The following is a 19,552-nucleotide window of genomic DNA, read 5'->3' as shown; positions in this document are numbered from 1 at the left end:
AACAGTGATCTGAGTGACCATCTTTATCACCTTTTTTTTTTCCTGTCTTTCGACCACTTTTTCGTCAACCACTATGGATTTCTCTGTGCTCCGAATCATCCCGGTTATCCTCGATGGCGACAACTACCTGAGTTGGTCCCGATCGACGAAGATGTTCTTGAAGAGCAAAGGTTGGTGGACTCATGTCACCACCGAACGTCAGATCGACGAATCTGGCGATGAACCCCAAGAGTGCCGATTAATTAAGTTTTGTCTCTTTGGTGGACAAAAAGAAAAGATTAAATGAGAAGGCGGAAATCTCGTGAATCGTCTCCGGCGTTGACTTGTTATTTTGCCAAAGAAAAAAAAATCATTTCCACATTTATGTAAAATATATTTGTTTGTTTATATGAAGTCTTTCCACGTCCTTGTGTTGTGTGTGTGTGTATATATAACATATTATATGCAAATTATTATTCGCTCTGTGGTCTTTTCCTTCTATGATCTATCCATATTCTCTGTGGTGGAATGGCAGTGCCAGTACTTGTATAGTATAAACATATAACTATATCTGTGTGTGTCGGGAAATCCCCAACTCTGCTGGTTTGAGAGCCTCTTCCTTTAAACGAGGTCGTGTGTTCAACACCCAGAGTATGAAAATTCCCCTCCTGCCACCTTCGGGTGTTTCACATCCCACGTATGTGTTGCAGGGTCGTGCGCGTGGGTCGGGATTAGTCTGGGCCTTTGGTCTTGGGATCACCCGATTATAAAAAAAAAAAAAAAACTGTATCTGTGTCTCTCTCTGTCTATACAAGGGTATTTACGGAATTTACTGTCGTAAGTCAACGAGTATACATCCAAAAAAACAAAGTGGGTACGTGTGCGGTTCATATATTGTATGTCCACATGTGAATTATTAATTTAATCATTATTATAAATGTGCATTTGTTTGTGTATAGCGAGAAAGGTGTACATGTTTGTTTGTTTATGAGAATATTTGGACAGATTACATAACACTTCTGGAAGTCAAACGAGTTTGTCATGCATTTTTCGAATATACTTTCATGCACATATATTCATACATTATTTACATTTTTTAATATTTATATACGTGCAGTTATTAATTAGTGGAGCTATGTGTGTTGTGAACATAAGTAGATTGTCCCTAATTTGGGTTTAAATTGGGAGAACAAAGACAGACAAAACACCCCTCCCCAGTTGAGATATCTCCTATCTAATAATGGTTGCGTGTATTATATATATATATATATATATATATATGATATTATATCAAAAATACCCTTATTTTACTATTTTTACTTTAACACACCATATTCTGATCATGTCACCTATGTGACCCAAAATATAATGTGATCACATGTTGATCTCATTGTTCATAACGTTAAATTTATGATGTTTTAATCAAATAATTAGTAAGATATACAATATATAAACATAATGAATTAGTGAGATCAACATAAATTAAACGTCATAATCAATAAAATCAAAATATGATCACACTATATTTTGAGTCACATGGATCACATGGTCACAACTAGAGAAAGACATGCATTGAAATAGAAATAACAAAGTAAGAATATTTTTGATAATGCTACAAGCACGCATCTGTGTTCATAGCGATTTTAATGGTCTTGTGAGATGGATTTCCACAGGCCCAATCGTGGAAACTAAATATTTTCAGAGAAAAATAACCAGAAATTACGAAATTAACCTTTAAACATTGGAGATTAGGAAGCCATTTGTTGAATAGTATTGTTCATTATGGAAGCAAAACCCTGGTTTAGGGAAGAGAAGGAGCATCTGGTTGCTTCTCGGGAACTGCGTCTTGGAATTCGGACAGTCCCTTGTACGCCTCGTAACACTTCTCCAGTGTCGGGTATGGTCCCTGCCCACACACACCCCGCTTCTTTATACCATCCAACGTTATAATATAAAACAGAGCTTCTCCTATGTTTTAAGAGCATTTGTCGGTCCATGGGAGATTGAAATTACCATATATATATATATATTCAACGATGGATTAGGGGAAAAGGGTTGTAAAGGGGATGGGCATAAAATACCATATCAATCTGGAACCTTGTGATGGCTCCATGGATCTGCGGTGCTAGAAACAAGTCAGCCTGCAGGGAAAAAAAAGATAATATATATATTGATGGGTTAACAAATTCTTATTCATAATGTACAATACTACAACATCATTCATGTACACAAAAGAGTATAGAGAGTAATGACGGGATATATTACCAAGAAAACTTCATCACCAGTTGCGTACTTCCCAGAGCAACCCACCAACAGCTTCTCCAGAGCTACACAGAGAGAGAGAGAGAGAGAGAGAGAGAGAGGAATTAGAATTAGGACAGTCCAAATTAAAAAAAAAAATAATGATAATGAATAGGAAAGAGACCTTGAAATCCTTTGCCGATGACATTATTAAGCCACGCACTTTTCTCCTCTGGGTTTATCTTTTCCTCAATCAACTTCTGAGGAAACGAAGAAAGCAACTAAACAATGTTAGTTTCCATGTAACTAAGAGACCACAGCAGGAAAACGTTCACATCTCAACTCCTCACCAGGACAGTTAGGTTTTGGAGAGGCTGAATGCTCGACGAAACAATACTCACTGCCTGCGAATTCGTGAGAGAAAAAAAAACGACAACTATACTCTCAACCTGCAGAAATTCTACGCAAAGTCTTTAGTCACCAACGAAGCCGAAAACGGGTGCGATATTTTAAGCTATTTACAATAATATAATAAAAGTATATTTTCATATAAAGTTACCAAAATACACTTTAGGTCAACACAAGTCAACAATTTTTTCAAGATTTTGACGGGGTTTAGGTACCCGGATACTCGAGTTCAGCGACGGGTACTCTGATCGCGGGTACCCAGATTTCACGAAAACGAGATAGTACTTTTCCAAAACCCGTTAAGACAAGACCAAGGTCGGTTACCACCAAAAACGAGATATCCGAACCATCCCCACCCCTACTTGGGAGTATGCGAGATGTCCGAAATTTTGTTGGCTTTGTGTAGACATTAAGGGTAAGAATTTTACACAAAATAGGGGTAAGAATTTGTAAATAAATTAAAATATTAAGTGTATAAACGTAATTTTACTCCTACCCATTACCCACGACATAGTCCTCCATGTTTCAGAAAAATTCAAACCCAAACCCTGAACCCACGGTCCGAGTTTCTGCTCTTGTTTGCACCCATTATCTGTGTCATTCGTGGCGAGTACCCATGAGATCGGGTACCAAAAAACCCGTGGGTCTCGGGTAAAAAAGCCCACCTCTACCGTAAAGAAAACATGTAAACAGGTAGACAAGGACCAGGAATCAATCCCCCAAGCCGGTATTTGCTGCTGTTTTTAAACTTAATAACATCCATTTCGACAAACTGCTTTATAAACCAACTTAGAACAGAAAAACAAAGGCTTGATACAAGCTTGTCCGATTCTGGCTTCCAACTCACGTAACACACGAAAGGATAAGAACGACTGAGAAGAAAGGCAGCAGCATCACAGAGAGAGAGAGAGGGGTACTTGATAGTTTATTGCTCGTTTGTGGAGGTCAGGAGGCAAGAGAGGACGTTGGGGATACTTCTCTTCCAGGTACTGTAGATTGAAGGAAAAACAAGTTAAAAAAAAGGCCATGTAAACCTATTGATTCTGTATGGACATAAAAAAGGAGAGAGGGAAAATGGTGGGTGACTGACCATAACAATGGCAAGAGAGTCAGAAACCACGACATCTCCATCGACCAGTGCTGGCACGAAGCCCATCGGATTGATCTTCCTGAACTCTTCAAGAATCAAGAACAAAAGATTCAACTTAACCAATGCTGAGATTCCACTGAAATACATATATGATGGTCAAATCCCGTATGCACTCTCATATATATATATACACCCCATTCATTAACTCACATGAAAATCAAGTCAATCGAGTATGAAACGAACAGCGAATCTACGAACCTGGGCTGTGCTGGTCACCTCTGAGCAAATTCACAGGAACATACTCGTAATCAAGCCCTGAAGTCACCAATCGAGATCAAAATGGACCGAAAAAATTATGGGAAATTTTGGGGTTTTGTACGCAACAGAAGCCGGAATTTAAGAGGAAAACCTTTCAAATTGAGAGCGATTCGAACGCGATGGGCGCACGAGCTTCTCCAGTAAGAGTACAGCTTCATCTTCTCCTTCTTCTCTTCGCCGGAATTCGCCTGATGAGATCGGAATTTAGAATATTACCGGTGATCGAACGAAACAGGCAAAGAAATCGTAAGAAATTTCGGACCGATGCGACGATCAGGAGATGAGATTTGAGAATGAAGATAACGAAACTAGGAACTTACCATGAGGGAGAAACTGTTTCTTGCAAAACTCGTTTTTGTCTTTCAGTTTAAAACGCCAGAGAAGCAGACTTGGTTTTGGCTTTGGACTGGACGGTGGAAGTAACCGTGGTTGAGATGTGTACATGTAACTCATCCGCTAAGCTAACCACTCTGGTTAAAGAACAAACCAAATTTTCGCATGATTAACACTTGACAATATACATGTATACGTGATTAAAACATGATATATATATATATATATATTATACCTTTTTCATCATCAGTGTAAGGAAATCCAAACACCACATCTTTTCAACACTTGACTGTATATATATATATATATATATATGTATAAATTACACCTTTTTCATGATCAGTGCAACGAAATCCAAACACAACACATCTTTTCAAACCAAACTCAGTACTCAATTTCAGAAACTTTATGATTCATAATGATTTTTTCTAAATGTTTTCTTAAGGATCAATCATTAAGAAAACATTAATTTGGGTTTGTCCCCAAAGGGCTTTGCTTCCCTTCTATGTGCCTTCACCATTTCCCCATTCTTCCAAAAAATACAAAGCCCTCCTTCCCTCCCTCTTGACTCTTTCCTACATCAGATTTCTTACCTCCCCCGCCCCCTTTTTTGTGTGTGTTTTGTTATCTAAACCGAACTAAAAACGAATCAAAATCAAGCTTTGTACATATGGGTGGAGTGCTCGTCGGAATCTAGGGTTAGGGCAATGCAGGCGATGGACCGAGATTATGATTCCCGATGTATCGGACGGTCTTCATCTCGACTCTAGATTGTTTGGAGACCGATCCTTCTTCCTCGTTCGAGTCTGCGTTTTCGAGCTCTCTCAGAGCCCTTCTGGCGTATATTGTGAAAGCTACTGTGGTTACAACCGCAATGATCAAAGAGATTATGTTGTAAACAATCTCCACTGTTGTCAAATGATGGTTCCCGTACTGCACATCCGCAAATGTTCTGATCAACCGTCCACTGCATATTAATTCAATTCCTCCGGTTTAGATTTATCATATCTGATGTTAAATTTCCCCCCAGGGTGATATGCTAAGACTGACCTGTAGATATAGATGAAAGCTTCTGGTATCATCCCTGCTATGGATCCGAACAAGTAGGGGCAGAATCTCATGCTTGTTACAACCACCGCGTAGTTGAAAATCGTGTAAGGGAAGGGCGAAACCCGAAAGATAGCTACCACTCGGAATTGATGGAACCAGCTGCCTTCCCCAGCTAGTCTCAGGACTGCTGCTTTTTGAGGCCACCTCTTTAACCATTGCTGCAATCATAAAAGAGGAAACTTGAGTTGAACAGCCGAGAATGGGATAGTGAAGAATGAGTGATGGAATCTTACGTGGATGCGTTCCCGGAAAAGTAGCCCGATAAGGTAGGGGAGGACCATACCAATGGTGGTTCCGACCATGATTATGACAAAACCAAGACCATAACCAAAAATCATGCCAGCCAACCACATCGAAGGTCCAGAAGGTATCAAGAACACAGGGAACAATGCAAGGGAAGTAACAAGAACAACTGCAAGCATAGGACGACCAAATGCTGTCGCTTCCCATTGCAAGATTGGAATAAGAACCTGCATTTGAAACACAAACAGGGATGTTAAAAGATTAAAATGCAAGAGATAGCAAGTAAGAAAAGGCAACATGCGCCATTTATATGGAAATAACATGAAAAGGGATGCAATAGGATGTGACTCGTAGGTGAGAAAACATTATATAAGATTACCTTCTCGAAAAGAAATGGAACTCCCCATTTTACGAAAACGAGACTAAGGATGAGAATAGAAGCGCAAATTCCCACTGTTTTGATCCACCATATTAATTTTTTACTCCGAACCTCTACTTGAGTTTCTTCTGATAAGCCAGTTTCAGCTGCAGCAGGTTCATGGGACATAACCAGACGAACATATTCATTATCTTCCCTTAAACGGATTACAGATCTCACAGTGTCATCTCTCGACTCCTTCTTTGATGTGTTCGTCATCTGCGCGTTCTCAGCACCTAATGAGACAAAAATTGAACAAGAACTCGGAAGATCAGAGGAACAGAATAAACATCCGCAAGCCATCAAAACAGAACAAATTCATCCCAGTTTCATGTGCTTCGTCCTCTAACTATACAACAATCTAGGCTTACTGTGACATATCACTGTCTGAAGAACAAGACAGATAAAACGCCGGAAGTAACAAGCCTTAGAAAACATCCAAACGTATAGAAATCTGCAATTCGCAAAAGGAGAAAAACAATTTCGTCCAGAAACGGCATCGATGCTTAACGGTAGCTTCACAACTTCGAAGGAAGACAAAAGAAATTACTGGAGATTAACAACAAAAAGAAGTAACGAAAACTTAAAACCACTCCGTGGAGAAATCCGACGAAGAACCCTCCGGCATCAGACTTCCGGTTACACAACACTAACGGACAAATCAATCCATAAAATCGAGCGATCGCTATAGACCTAGAGCGACCGAATCACTGAGACCTTCCAATATCGCCCGAAATCAACACAGAAAACATATGGAAAACAGAGCTAGGGCAACCAATTCCTCCGAACGAGAGCGACAAGCTCAGCAATAGTAAAGTTAGAGAGAGAGAGAGAGAGAGAGAGAGAGAGAGAGAAGCACACAATCACCAGGGGAATATAGCCGGAGGAACTATGCTTGGAGGCGGAGAAAACGCCGGAGGAGAGGGAGGTGCGGCGGAGGAACCTGGAGAAGCGGTGGTGGTTGTGGAAAAAAAAAGGTTCCGTCAGGTTCCTCAGTGTGGCTTTTTTTGTTTTGTTTGCTTGAGGAGATCGTATTTGATTTTTGAGGAAATTCAAAATCAAAAGGGTGTTTGTTTACTTTTCCTTTTAAAAAAAATCGATGGCGTATGAATAATAATATGAATGGGGGGATGAGTCAGAGTCAGAATCCAAGCTTCTAGTTAATTTTAGTTTTAATGAAAGGGCTGACAAATCAGCCGCGGTTGATCCATCCATCCATCCGCCTACCCAACTTGACTTTCCCTAAACTACCCTTGTATCCATTCTTTTCTCGTGTAGTTTCTTAAATAAAAAATATACTATATATTATATTTTTTCAAAATATATAATCTGAAATATATGAAAAGGTTCCGTTCGAACAATAGAAACATTTATTTACCCTTTTTCTCCTCATATGTTGTAATTAAAAAAAAAAAAAGAATATGGTCGCATGATGTTTCAATTAAAAAGTAAGTAAATCACGTGCGTGATGCATTATATTTTAATAAGGCATCTATTGCATACAGACAATGCATAGGAAGAGCAGTATAAGAACTAACAACTTATTATTATCTCTCTAATCAAACACTTCTCAATGATTGTTTCTTAAGAAGGGAAAATCGTTTGTTACGGAATGATTATTCATCCAATGTAAAATCTCATTGTTATTATTATTATGGCGTTGGGCTGACGAGGTTGGAATGACGAAAACCTTACAATCTGTCCCGTGCGCGTGGACTTTCTCTCTCGCTCGATCTAGGTATGGGATATAAACTAGTGCAGGTCCTTTAAAGGGTAAAAACCCTATTGGGCCAAAACTAATGTCCAGCGGTCGACATTTTTATTCATAGTTTCCAAAAAGGGAGATTCCATCCATGGACGTCCCGATTACGCCGTCGAATTCTCTTTCAAATCTTACATAATTCGATAGTTTTGGTTGGGGTACGAATGAATGCTCCCAACCAACTTCTGGAAGAAAGAACCTAACTTTCAAACGAAAAAAAAGGACGAAGTGCAAAGGCTGGCACGAGGACAAAATGACCAGACGACCGATTTAATTGGTATTATATAAAAAATACCCTTACTTTTCTATTTATAATTCAACACGTACATTTCTCCAACTGTGACCATATAATCTATGTGATCCACATTATATTTCGAATCACATTATCACAGTTTGAGAAAGATATATGTTAAAATATAAATAGCAAAGTAAAGATATTTTTTTTATAATGCCCCGATTTAATTTGATTGCACCATCAAGCAAACACCCACCCTATATACGGCTTCCGAATTTCGGAGGGTGGGGAAAAAAATTTAAAGGAAACACTAACAACATGTAACAAGGCTTTGTTCAGAAGGATGGAAGAATCAAGAATCTCAAGGAAAAGATCAAAGGTATGCTCACTCTTCCACGAGAATCTTCATCTGTTCCCGCAATGTGATAATTAACTATTTCACCTATCTATCCAAACATCACGAGAATGGTTAGCTGATGTGACAATACATAACCAAAAGACACTAACCACGATAATTTAATAAAAGAAGAAGAAGTCACAACCTGCTTCAGTTTTTTTTTTTTTTGGGGTTCTTTTCAACACTACCTATGAAGGGAACAGCACCACCACCATTTTGGTTTGTAGAATCTTATCCGGATTGGTTCCCGGCATCATCCGAAAAGCAGACCCGAGTCTTGTCTTGATCCTCTTTCAATTGTTGTTCCTTAATGTTTTCTCCTTGTCGTTCAAAAGAACCGCCTTTTTACCTCCGTTTTCAATTATGGTTTTTTCCCTCTCTTTCTTTCCTTCTGCAGTTTTAAGCTCAGCGGATCTGATGGTACTGTGTGATTCCTCGTTTTGGTGGTATCTTTCTCAATATAAACAGGACCAGAGCGGATGGTAATATCTCAACCAACTGTAAGTGCCAATATTGGCAGTTGGGTTTTAGGGGGAAAAAAAAGTCATTAGAAAAACGACATTATGAGCATGAAACGTGGAGAGAGAGGAGCTTACCAGGTAATATATGAAGTTCAAGATAGGGTGATCCAAGACATCAAGGTCCGCCTCACTGTCGAAAGCATCGAAGCACATCTAGACCACAAAAGATTATTTAAGCCTTTGGTTGATAGTTATTTCAAGGCCCATCTATTTGGGGAAGAGTTCAACGCACACAGTATGGATTGAAAATTTATCAACGCTGTGATGTTATGTGTTACCATGATGCATCTGACGAGGAAACACGTGAAACATATGGTTGTCACATAACCAACCTGTGACGAATGTACAGACAGAAAAGGGAATGAGACTCAGAGAGAAACGGAAACTTGATCAGCTAAAACTGGTTTACAATATAAGTTTCACCTCCTGCAATTTTTTGCGCCTCCCATTAGATTCTACAGGAAATCGTTGTAGCATTAGGAAAAGCCTGCGGAAAGAGAACCATTGAAGACATATATCAAGCATTTGCATGGCACAATCTCTTCATCATATTCATAACAATCATGATACACAGATTTAGTCTACTTGTGCATGAAGAACCTACTTTAGCAAGACACCAACGAAGGACAAGAATGCAGGCAGCCACAAGCAGGTTTACAATGTTCTATTAAGTATGGCAAGATTATACGTCTCAGCTCTATTTCCTAATAAACCATCATGCGGTAGAAGCCCCAGGAAATATAATGGAAAAGATGCTACACATCCAGCTATTTCAACCAAAAAGCAGCTGGGCAAGTGATTGGATGGCAATGATCAAAGAAGAACATATGTGCAAATGCCCATAATTATAAGTTAATAACCATCAGGTTTCAAGATGGTACGGAACTGACATCGTGATGAAATCAACAACATATTCATTGCAGTAGGAGGACATGTTCAGTGAATACCAAAAACAGAAACTATGCTACAATCAATATGTAGCATATATACAAGTAGCAAGTTAGTAGTTAGTACCTTCCGCCATATAGTAAAAATCCAAGAGCAGCAAACAACGAAACACCTGCATTTATATTCAGGACCAAGGCGGTGAGACATGTAGCTGAGCTATATCAATTTGTGCATGGGCGAAATATAAACAAAGCAACACCTGCAAAGAACATCTTGGACAGGACAACCATAGCATGAACAGGCTTCCACCACATTATCAACCAAAGAGCAATCTGGAATTAATACATCCATAAGAAGCATTTAAGGGAGTGGACAGCCCCTACAAACCAAACGTTATAAATGCAGAGGCAATCTATGAATAAGTTCAAGGCTTCCAGAAAGTGGGAGCCCAATTTCAAACTTCCTACATTTCTCAGAGATCATAGGGACAAAAGGAAAGCGTATTTCACCTGAACAACATATACAACTACATTAATTGCGAAGAACCTTGGCCTCAGTCCATCAGTGGATACAGCACGCGCCTGTTCCATCACAAAAGATTGAGTAAATACCAGTACAAATGAACACGAAACCAAAAATGAAAAAGATACACGATATCGGATGTGACCTGGTAGTAAATTTCTGCCCAGAAGAGGACCAGAAGTGCATAGGTAGAGAAGAAAGCAAGACTTGGAATATCAAGCAAAATATGTTGCAGAATCTACAAGATGACCAGAAAAACTTGCAAATTCAGAAGGCCACATACACCATCAATTAGCTTAATCGCGATGTTGATGAAATATCTCACACCTCTGGATGAAGATACTGTACACCCCGTCGGAAGACAAAAACCACAGCTCGAACTGAAAGATAGAAGATTCACAATCAGCACCGGAAGCACATAATCAAACTGAAAACTTGAAAACCAGTATTGAATTTACATTTTGCGGGACGAACCTCCGTTCACTAAGAAATTGAGGAAGTGGAAGATCTTCTGCGTCGTCCATCCGTATTCCGGTATTCTCAATTGTATTCTCGCCAGTTGAATCTACCGAAAACACAGAAAAATCACTCTAATCGATATCCTCCCCGAAATTACAAACAAATCTTCAATGTCTCTGTACTTACTGTCAGAAGCAATGAGACCAGCAAAGCATATATTCATCGATTCAATATCCTATAATCCCTAATCCCGACTGATTCTCAATTCACGGCACATCCATGTCCGAATTCGAATCTCCGAAAACGAAAACTTAAAAACCCGAACGTACCAGAGCAACGAAGGAGACGATTCCATAAAGCACAGCGAGGACATGGAAGATACGATCCTGCCACACCGGCGACTCGTTCACGTCCGACCACCAATTCGAAGCGTCCGTCAGATTAAGCGCCATAACCGCCGACGACGAAGATATCAGCCCCGACGGAGATGACGTCATCTCCATGCCGACGCTTCTCATATCGGAGAAAATATTCAGATTCCTTCAGGAGAGCTTCTGATCTTCCTTCTCTTGTAGAGATTCAAAAAGAGAATCTATCAATCCACGTCTCCTCTCTCCTTCCTTGTTCCCTTTTCTTCGATTCTCTCTCTCTCCCCCCCGTGATTTGTTTAGAAACGATCGCCGACCGGGAAGAGAGATGGTGACGTGGACATAACCCAAGAGCCGGTTTAGAGAAAACCGGCAGCAGCCGGTAATATTAGTAGTGTGACCGACACGCTGGCACGGGTGATAAAGAGCAATCCCGAGGCTGGCTCTGAGTAAATCTAAATATGTGCGTGGGAAGTAAATTAAGTTAGAGGGAATTAATTAAGTTTTGGGTAAGGCTTAATTGAATTAATTAAGTTAATCTGTTATTAATTAAAGTAAATTCATAGTCAGATTTATCTACATATTATGGTATAAACAATATAATATATATTATGGTATATATTCTTGTTTTCTTTGGTCGCGTTCGGCCCATATTATTTATAAATAAAAAAAGACAAGTGCGATCAGCTCATGGGCTACAAAATGGTGTGAACGTGCATTTTCATAAGCCCAGGCCCATAAAATCCTTACATAGGAATGAAATGTCATTGTTCGTGTAATAAAATGTTATTTTTTTTAAAATAATAATAATAATAATAAAATGTTATTGGGTTTCATTCATATATTATGTTAATGCAACGGTAAGAATCTCCCATTAATATTGAATCTGAGTTCAATCAACAAGTCTGTAAATATCACAATCAGTATAGACTAATCATTTGGAATGGTTTCCGAATCACGCGGTTAGATCTAGAGGGTCTCGAAGATATCTCCATTATAGGATGGTGCCACGTGTCTCACAGTAATGTACCAGTACGAACAAAAATACGTATAATTGTATAAATAGTATGTATGCATCCAAACACTAGGGCGGTATCATCATCATCATCATCATCATCATCATCATCATCATCATTTCACAGATTTGGAGCTCCCTCTGTGGTGGCTCCATCATCATCTTCTTATTCCACGAGGCTTGGATCGCGTTTTCCCCTTTAACCTGCAAGAAGGTGTTTATCTTGATCTATTCCTCGCAAATCTTTCCTGGTTTCTACTTTGATTACGTTTTACGATTTGAGATCTCAGTTTTCTTCCGGCCGGTTCGAGTTACTTTTTGTTACGCGTTTCGTTTGAATAGGCCTGTGCCCTATGAACCTAGGGTTTCTAATTTCTATCCAGTTTCGATTTCTGTCTGATATATGCTTGATGGGTCTGTTTGGTTAACGCAAACTTCAGACACGGTTCTGTTCCTCTCCGATTAGATCTGATGGATTCGTTTTATGTTCTTCCTAACTAGTTTGCTATATCAAGTGCCGATAGTTCTTCGATACTTCTAATTTCTATTACCTTATGAAACGTTCATTTACGTTTGTATTCGGTAAAGGAGACATTATGTTAAACCTCACAATGTGATATATTTTTGTTTTAATAGATTTGTGTTTCTTCATTTTTGTCTGATTTGGACAGGGAAGCGAGTGTGAGTATCGTCACAGTGAATATGCGCGCATCAATCCACGAGATTGCTACTACTGGTTGAATGGCAATTGTTTGAATCCCAAATGTGGCTTTCGGCATCCTGTGAGTTCACCCTCACTCCCTCAGATTAAGTTTGATAAGTGTTCTTGTCTATTCTGATTTTTATCTTTGTTTTGTGATGGGGGACACTCTACTCAATTGCTTCAGATCCATGGGTCTGATGATAGTAACAGTTTTCGTAATGGTAAGGGCCCAGATGGCATTTTAAGAGAGTCTTCTCCTGGGCTTGATGTTGGAGAAGACTTTGATGTTCTTGTGGATAGCGAGCTTAGAGACTCCGAGTATTATCATGGGGAAGATCAATATGGAAGAAGAGGTGAGGATGGTAGGAACACTGTGAATGAACACGATCCTGATTTCAGTGCTACAGATGACGATGATGCAGAAGCGTTCCGTGATCATCGCGGCTTTGACCCTTGTGATCCCATGCAAGATAGGCAGTATGGTTGGGGTCACCCCTGGACTTCTTCTGAAAGAGGAGATCATTTCAAAAAAAGGGCTTATTTAACAGAGGAGAGGTCAGACCACATCCTAGAGTCTGATTTAAGAAACCGATTGTCGAAACATAGGAGAGTTAATCAACTGAGATCAATTGTAAGCCGTGACTATGCCCCTGACTACTCAGAACGAGGTTATGTGGATTCTCGTAAAGAATCACTTCAAGAAAGCTCTATTAGCATCCGTCTTCAAGGTAGAATTAAACATTCTGGGAGAGCCAATGACGGTGATGCTCATTTTGAGAGGGGACAGTGGGGAAGGAACAGAAGTCAGTTGTCACAGGGAAGGCAATGTAGGGCTAGAGGAGAACCATTCCATTGACCAAGAAAGAGGTACACGTCATCCATGGACAAGAAGGAGAGAAACGGAAGATGATACGATAAACTCGGAGTTCCCAGCTCCAAAAAGGCTTGCAGACTGAAAAGCAGCAAGGACGAACCATCCTTTAGGAAAAGGAAAAGCTTGGAGGATCATCTTCATGAGGAATCTGAAGATTCATTTACGGCTCCATTACCATTCAATGAAATTCTCAAGAGAAAAAGAGTAGCGCATCTGGTGGGAATGGTGGTGGTGATGAGAAAGATGGCACAATCCAACAAACAAAACAGGAAGACCCAGATGCTACCATAGCCATGGAGGAAGTTGGAGGTCAAGATCAGGCCGAGGTCCCTCATGGGCAGTCCTCTGAAGCGAAACAAACTCACAAAGGCGGGACAGATGAAGGAAATGACAGTGGAAGAGGACCAAGCCTATGGAGGCAATGACCAGAATGGCGAGTATTATTACGAGGAAGGATAAGAAGAAGATGGAGAGTACACTTATGAAAACCCATAAGGCGTGGAAGAGGAGTATCCCGAGGATGGAGAAGAAGAAGAAGATACAAAGAAGATGGGTGTCATGTACTATCAAAGTTTTGGCCTTTTTCCAAAGAGATGAGATTTGGCAATGTTCTGTCCTAAAAAAAAATATTTTTTTTATTCAAAGGTTCTTTTTTTTTTAGTTCAAGTAATTAAATTTAAATCATATAGGATTAGATAATTAATACCCGCACTCCTTCCCTAACCACGAATGTTCAATTTACTTTGATTCAAAGAACCTTATTCGTTGGGGTTCACACCTCAAATGGGCTGGGCACCAATTATTCGTTCCATAAAACGGAGACACGTGGCGGAATCCCGTATCGGTACACTGCGTCACAGGGAATCCGTGACCAAGCACCCTTTCTATTCTTCAAACCTCAAAAATTGCGGGACCAATCATGAAACAGAGCCGCAGGCGAAGTTGAATCGGAAAAACCTCGTCTTCTCCTTTATTCCCATTTTCCCCAAAAAATCGACGGCTAGTCTCCTAAAAGCTCTTGGATTCTCAACGATTTCCCTCAATTTTTGCCGATCTCTTCTGCTTCTGATACTTGTTTTTATTCCTGTTTGAGGTTGGGTTTCTTTTGTTCCTCCGTCGTTATCTTCCCTTTGATTTTTTTTTTCGATTGGTATCAGGGTATACACTTTTTTCTGGAAGTGGGTTTACAAATTTTGCGTGTTTCGAGTTTGTTGCGTTCTGATTGATCTCAAAAGGGTATCGTGCTTTCGGTCGTGCGGATTTGTTCGTCGATTCGGATTCCGCGTGCTGGGTATCTGGTTTTAGAGACTTTTCTTTTGTCGGAATTCTTGATAAATCTTTCGAATTGAGAAAGCCGTAGAATCCGAGATTTAGCTATGGGAACGTGTTGATCAACGGGTGGTCGGCTTTGTTTGTCGGAGTGCATCCCTGCGTCTGTGGATGAATATTGTCGTGGTAAAGGAGGAGAATTTGCTTCAGAACTTGCCGGACTCGTTTCTGGGCCTTCTCAGGTTGTCCGGTTTGTCTTTCAATAAAAGATCTTCCTTTGTCGTAATCCTTAGGTATAGACGGGATAAGGTGTTCTTTCAGCTTCAGAGTGGATAACTGAAAAAGAGAAAAAGAAGACAACAAAATCAAGAATTTGCAAAGTTTTTAGGGTATTCGAAACTGGGTTGAGATGGGTTCATCGCAAGGCTCGACATTGTCGGCTGATGTGACGAGCCTTGTGGATACATTGCCTGTTTTCGCCAAAACACTTATCGCCGGAGGAGCTGCCGGAGCTTTGGCCAAGACTGTCGTTGCACCCTTAGAAAGGATCAAGATCCTATTGCAGGTGACTGGAAGTTGTCCTGTTTGAATGGTTGTCTTAGTGTTTTAATGGGTCTGAACCTCTTTCTGAATGGCTTCATGACATTTATAGGGACTTCCTTTGAACAACCAGATTTCCTCTGAGTTGCCTATAACACATCTGAGTTTCCTATACCCTTGATATGCTTGAGTGGTGGTGAATATATTTCTTTGCACCTATGGGCAATTTCAGATTTAAGAGGCAAACACTTTGTCCGAATAATGTTTTTTTATATGGTCTGGGATCTAGGTTTATTTGTCTGAAGATATTCATTTCCGATGAACCTCGTACTTATGGCATATCCCATGATAATGTTGCCCATATATTGCTGTCTGGCTGGTGTGTTTTTTTTAATATTCTGAACCAGCTAATGTTTCGTATATTCGTGTTGTCAATGTCAGACTAGAACTGAAGACTTTCGAACCTTGGGGGTTTATCGATCTTTAAACAAGGTGTTAAAATGTGAAGGACCTCTCGGATTCTATAAGTGAGTATCTACATAGACACTTGACTGTTTATCTGTTTTTGCAGCCGCAATAGATTTTCTGAATCCTTTTTACATATTGTTCTTGCAGAGGAAATGGGGCAAGTGTAATTCGGATTATTCCATATGCTGCCCTTCATTACATGACCTATGAACAGTATCGTGACTGGATTTTGGAGAAAAACCTTCCCTTGGGTTCTGGTCCCGTTGTTGATCTCGTGGCTGGTTCAGCCGCAGGCGGGACAGCAGTGTTATCCACATATCCCCTGGATTTAGCCCGTACTAAACTAGCTTACCAGGTATGTCAATGTGGTTCCATGCTAAATTTGCGATGCCTCTTTTGAGTAAACATATATGGATTTTTCTCCTGGCCTTGAGAGGTGGCAGGTATTGTTTCTTGTTTGACTGAAAACTACCGTTCTTGTTGTTTCTCTTCTCATGCATTTATTAAATTGCTTCGCTTGTTTAGGTTTCTGATACAAGACGAGCTCTCAGGCATGGCGTGGAGAGCATTTATCGTCAACCTGCCTATTCAGGAATAAAGGAGGTGCTTGCAGTTGCATATAGAGAAGGAGGGTTACGGGGACTGTATCGAGGCATAGGTAAGTGAACTCATAGCCTCATAAGCTTTGCACGCATGCCGTCGTTTTCTTGGAGTTGTGATCCAAAAAAGTGTCCGGGGAATCCGTTGTGTCGTAGAGATGAACCAACCACGAGAGATATAATTGTGAAAATATGGAGTGCGGGGTTGATTGTTGTTTAAGCTAAGGTTCTCAGGTCTATCTTTATCGAAATTTCATGCGAAAGAGAGTAGGTTTCTTGCAATTTTCTCAAACGTTTTCTCTTCGTTCTCTTTACCACCCGCCTGCCCGGGATCTGTTAAAGCCTCATTTTTTTCTTTGACAGGGCCGACGCTGATAGGCATCCTTCCATATGCTGGTCTGAAGTTCTACATATACGAGGAGCTCAAGAGGCGTGTTCCGGAAGAGCATCAGAACTCTGTCCAGATGCATCTGTCTTGTGGAGCTATGGCTGGCTTGTTTGGTCAGACCTTCACTTACCCTTTGGATGTCGTCAGGAGACAGATGCAGGTAGCTCCCTCCCTTTTGTTTTTCCTGTAATGAATTAGAAAACTATTCAGCCTTTCTCAGCATGAAGATGCCATTTTTTTCTATATATAGAAATGGTAATTCAGCTTTTGAGAAAATAAACAAAGATAGGGTTCATGAAGTTGGTCTGAATCAAATGGGTTTTTTCATCCACATTTTCATAAACCTTGCAACCTGCAGGTAGAGAATCTGCAGCCGATGGCAGGAGGAGGAGGCAATAAGAGGTACAAAAACACATTCGATGGCCTCAGCACGATTGTGCGGACTCAGGGCTGGCGGCAACTGTTTGCCGGTTTAAGCATCAACTACATCAAGGTTAGTAGTAATACTGATCTCCATCAAATCTTCGTGTGGGAATTCCTCTGATTGTTCCCTAAACTGTTGCGTGGATGTTATATAGATCGTGCCGTCGGTGGCGATAGGTTTCACGGTGTACGAGTCAATGAAGTCGTGGCTGAGGATCCCTCCCCGCGACAGACCGAAGCCGGCTTCTCAAGTGTCTTGAAATTCCAAAGACTGCTGTTTCACATTCTCCACCAATGGTTTTTCTTTTAAAACTTGAAACCTTTATACCCTTATTACCATTATTATTAATGTCATATAGAATTCATAAATTCGTATTTGGGCTAAAGAGAAAGATTCGTCGTTTTATACATACGTTCTTCGTTCACATATTTATACCGACGCCAGTCCGTACGTGTTTCTCCCTTTTTTTCTATATTCGATAAAATCGAATGCATGTACACTTAATATTAATACGTGATCACTGATTTTCCCATTTTTTATAAAGTGATTAGCAAAAGACTAATGAGAGATTATAATCTTAATAATAACGTCGCAGAATTAAAAAAGAAAAACATAAAAACATTTGTTAAGTTCATATCATTAGTCAAGACACAACACAACAGAAGAAAAGGGTACTCTGTGAAATCGAAGGCAGAGACCACAGATCGATCTCATTGTCCATACAAGAGTTTATTCCCAACACGAAACACGTACGCACGCACGCACACCAAACATGAAACCACAGAACCACAGCGTTAATTAAAACGTGATTAATTAAGCGATGCAATCAGCAGTGTTTGGTGCAGAAGCAGCGGCGGCGTAGACCACGACAGTTGCCGCCGATGAAGCCCTCGTTGTGGCAAACGTTGGCGCAGTTGGTTTCGCTCAGGCACGCACCCTTGAACCTATGGCTCGGCGACTCGCATGTTCTTCCTTCCACGGCCACTGGCCCCATCTCTGTTTTCATACATCACTTCTTCTTACCATCAACATGGTGATGCATATATATATATATACATGTAGATGACCGTGTATACATTGCCTTTTGGTATGTACATATTTCGGAATACATAATGCGAAGTGGGTTTATATATAATCTCAGTCCAAGATCCAGATAGCTAAAAAGATTTGTGTATTTTCTTCTCAATCTGTAATTCTCCCAAGAAACTTGTTAGTTTATTGCAAAACTAACAAACAAGATCCTCGGATTAAGGGTTAGTTCCAGCTTCAGATCCCATACATACATACAATGTGGCATTTTACGTACACTAACATGCCACAGTACACACATACACGTCTAGCATGCGCGTGTGTATATATATATATATATAAAGAATATGAACCTGTGGCAACGAGGAGCATGAACACGAGGAGAACAGCTGAAACCAAACGCAAGGAGAGCTTCATGTTATTTAATATTTTACTTAAACTTTTTTGCACAATATTTAGTTAGATGGGAGAGAGAGAGAGAGAGATTTGGATGAGAGTGAAGTAGTGAGCTGAGGGAGTGGGCATTATATAAAGGCCTAAAGGACTGAAAGAACTTGAACGAAGTTAATTACAAAATGTGTTTTTGTATTATTTGCATCAATATTAGAAAATAAATTAATCCTTTTTTGATAATCCGGAACAAGTAAAGTCCGTGTGAATATTATACACATGGGCTAAAAAATATCGATTTCCTTATAAATCTTTCGAGATTATAAATAAAATTATCAAATGACTCCATAAAAATAAATTTTACCCCTGAAATTATATATCTAATTAAATATTATATACCTTCCAAAAGAGATGACCATGTGATTGAGGGGATATTCGAATTTAAATTGGAAAAGAGTTTTGTCCCGCACGAAAAAACAAATGAATTATTGAGTACAATTATCTTCCTTTTTTTATTTTTTTATGTTCGAATTTATTTTCTTGTTTTTGGTTTCATACTAG

General features: G+C 39.8%; 5 protein-coding genes and 1 pseudogene across 9 annotated transcripts; 2 read left to right on the top strand and 4 right to left on the bottom strand.

Annotated features, from left to right (window-relative positions):
- Positions 1-1,535: 1,535 nt before the first annotated feature.
- On the bottom strand, positions 1,536-4,450 carry LOC104801774 (glutathione S-transferase Z1-like). 3 transcript variants are annotated; one of them, XM_010525124.2, is made up of 10 exons: positions 4,357-4,450; positions 4,128-4,224; positions 3,977-4,033; positions 3,719-3,804; positions 3,546-3,617; positions 2,571-2,669; positions 2,405-2,480; positions 2,245-2,306; positions 2,061-2,120; positions 1,536-1,885 (listed from the first exon to the last, which is right to left on the bottom strand). In XM_010525124.2, the coding sequence occupies exons 1-10, from the start codon at positions 4,357-4,359 to the stop codon at positions 1,781-1,783; spliced, it is 717 nt and encodes a 238-aa protein (XP_010523426.1). In that variant the 5' UTR covers positions 4,360-4,450; the 3' UTR covers positions 1,536-1,780. The 3 variants fall into 3 exon arrangements, with proteins under 3 accessions (XP_010523426.1, XP_010523427.1, XP_010523428.1); XM_010525125.1 differs by having other exon boundaries at positions 2,571-2,624; positions 4,357-4,449; XM_010525126.1 differs by lacking the exon at positions 4,357-4,450 and having other exon boundaries at positions 3,719-3,797; positions 4,128-4,163.
- Positions 4,451-4,719: 269 nt separating this feature from the next.
- Positions 4,720-7,251, bottom strand: LOC104801773. Of its 2 annotated transcripts, none has more exons than XM_010525123.2 (5): positions 7,002-7,251; positions 6,102-6,376; positions 5,713-5,949; positions 5,420-5,637; positions 4,720-5,336 (listed from the first exon to the last, which is right to left on the bottom strand). In XM_010525123.2, the coding sequence occupies exons 2-5, from the start codon at positions 6,357-6,359 to the stop codon at positions 5,069-5,071; spliced, it is 981 nt and encodes a 326-aa protein (XP_010523425.1). In that variant the 5' UTR covers positions 6,360-6,376; positions 7,002-7,251; the 3' UTR covers positions 4,720-5,068. The 2 variants fall into 2 exon arrangements, with proteins under 2 accessions (XP_010523425.1, XP_010523424.1); XM_010525122.2 differs by having other exon boundaries at positions 7,008-7,251.
- A 1,236-nt stretch (positions 7,252-8,487) lies between these two features.
- On the bottom strand, positions 8,488-11,588 carry LOC104801772 (protein TOM THREE HOMOLOG 1-like). Its single transcript, XM_010525121.2, has 11 exons — positions 11,254-11,588; positions 10,940-11,030; positions 10,793-10,845; positions 10,611-10,703; positions 10,453-10,524; positions 10,203-10,275; positions 10,070-10,115; positions 9,479-9,542; positions 9,334-9,387; positions 9,131-9,208; positions 8,488-9,032 (listed from the first exon to the last, which is right to left on the bottom strand). Exons 1-11 carry the CDS (start codon positions 11,440-11,442, stop codon positions 8,940-8,942), a joined length of 906 nt encoding a protein of 301 aa, XP_010523423.1. The 5' UTR covers positions 11,443-11,588; the 3' UTR covers positions 8,488-8,939.
- A 394-nt stretch (positions 11,589-11,982) lies between these two features.
- On the top strand, positions 11,983-14,568 carry LOC104801848 (annotated as a pseudogene).
- A 222-nt stretch (positions 14,569-14,790) lies between these two features.
- On the top strand, positions 14,791-18,015 carry LOC104801771 (mitochondrial substrate carrier family protein P-like). Of its 2 annotated transcripts, none has more exons than XM_010525119.2 (7): positions 14,791-15,718; positions 16,135-16,220; positions 16,309-16,516; positions 16,687-16,819; positions 17,124-17,308; positions 17,507-17,641; positions 17,727-18,015. In XM_010525119.2, exons 1-7 carry the CDS (start codon positions 15,563-15,565, stop codon positions 17,829-17,831), a joined length of 1,008 nt encoding a protein of 335 aa, XP_010523421.1. In that variant the 5' UTR covers positions 14,791-15,562; the 3' UTR covers positions 17,832-18,015. The 2 variants fall into 2 exon arrangements, with proteins under 2 accessions (XP_010523421.1, XP_010523422.1); XM_010525120.2 differs by having other exon boundaries at positions 14,792-14,977; positions 17,727-17,878.
- Positions 18,016-18,169: 154 nt separating this feature from the next.
- LOC109116172 (defensin-like protein 2) lies at positions 18,170-19,111 on the bottom strand. The gene is made up of 2 exons (XM_019201116.1): positions 18,955-19,111; positions 18,170-18,568 (listed from the first exon to the last, which is right to left on the bottom strand). The coding sequence occupies exons 1-2, from the start codon at positions 19,016-19,018 to the stop codon at positions 18,399-18,401; spliced, it is 234 nt and encodes a 77-aa protein (XP_019056661.1). The 5' UTR covers positions 19,019-19,111; the 3' UTR covers positions 18,170-18,398.
- Positions 19,112-19,552: the final 441 nt, after the last annotated feature.

Source organism: Tarenaya hassleriana, unplaced genomic scaffold (genome assembly GCF_000463585.1).
Source record: "Tarenaya hassleriana unplaced genomic scaffold, ASM46358v1 Cleome75, whole genome shotgun sequence".
NCBI lineage: Eukaryota > Viridiplantae > Streptophyta > Magnoliopsida > Brassicales > Cleomaceae > Tarenaya > Tarenaya hassleriana.
The sequence above is the reverse complement of the archived record's forward strand: the minus strand, read 5'-3'. Positions and strand labels throughout refer to the sequence as shown.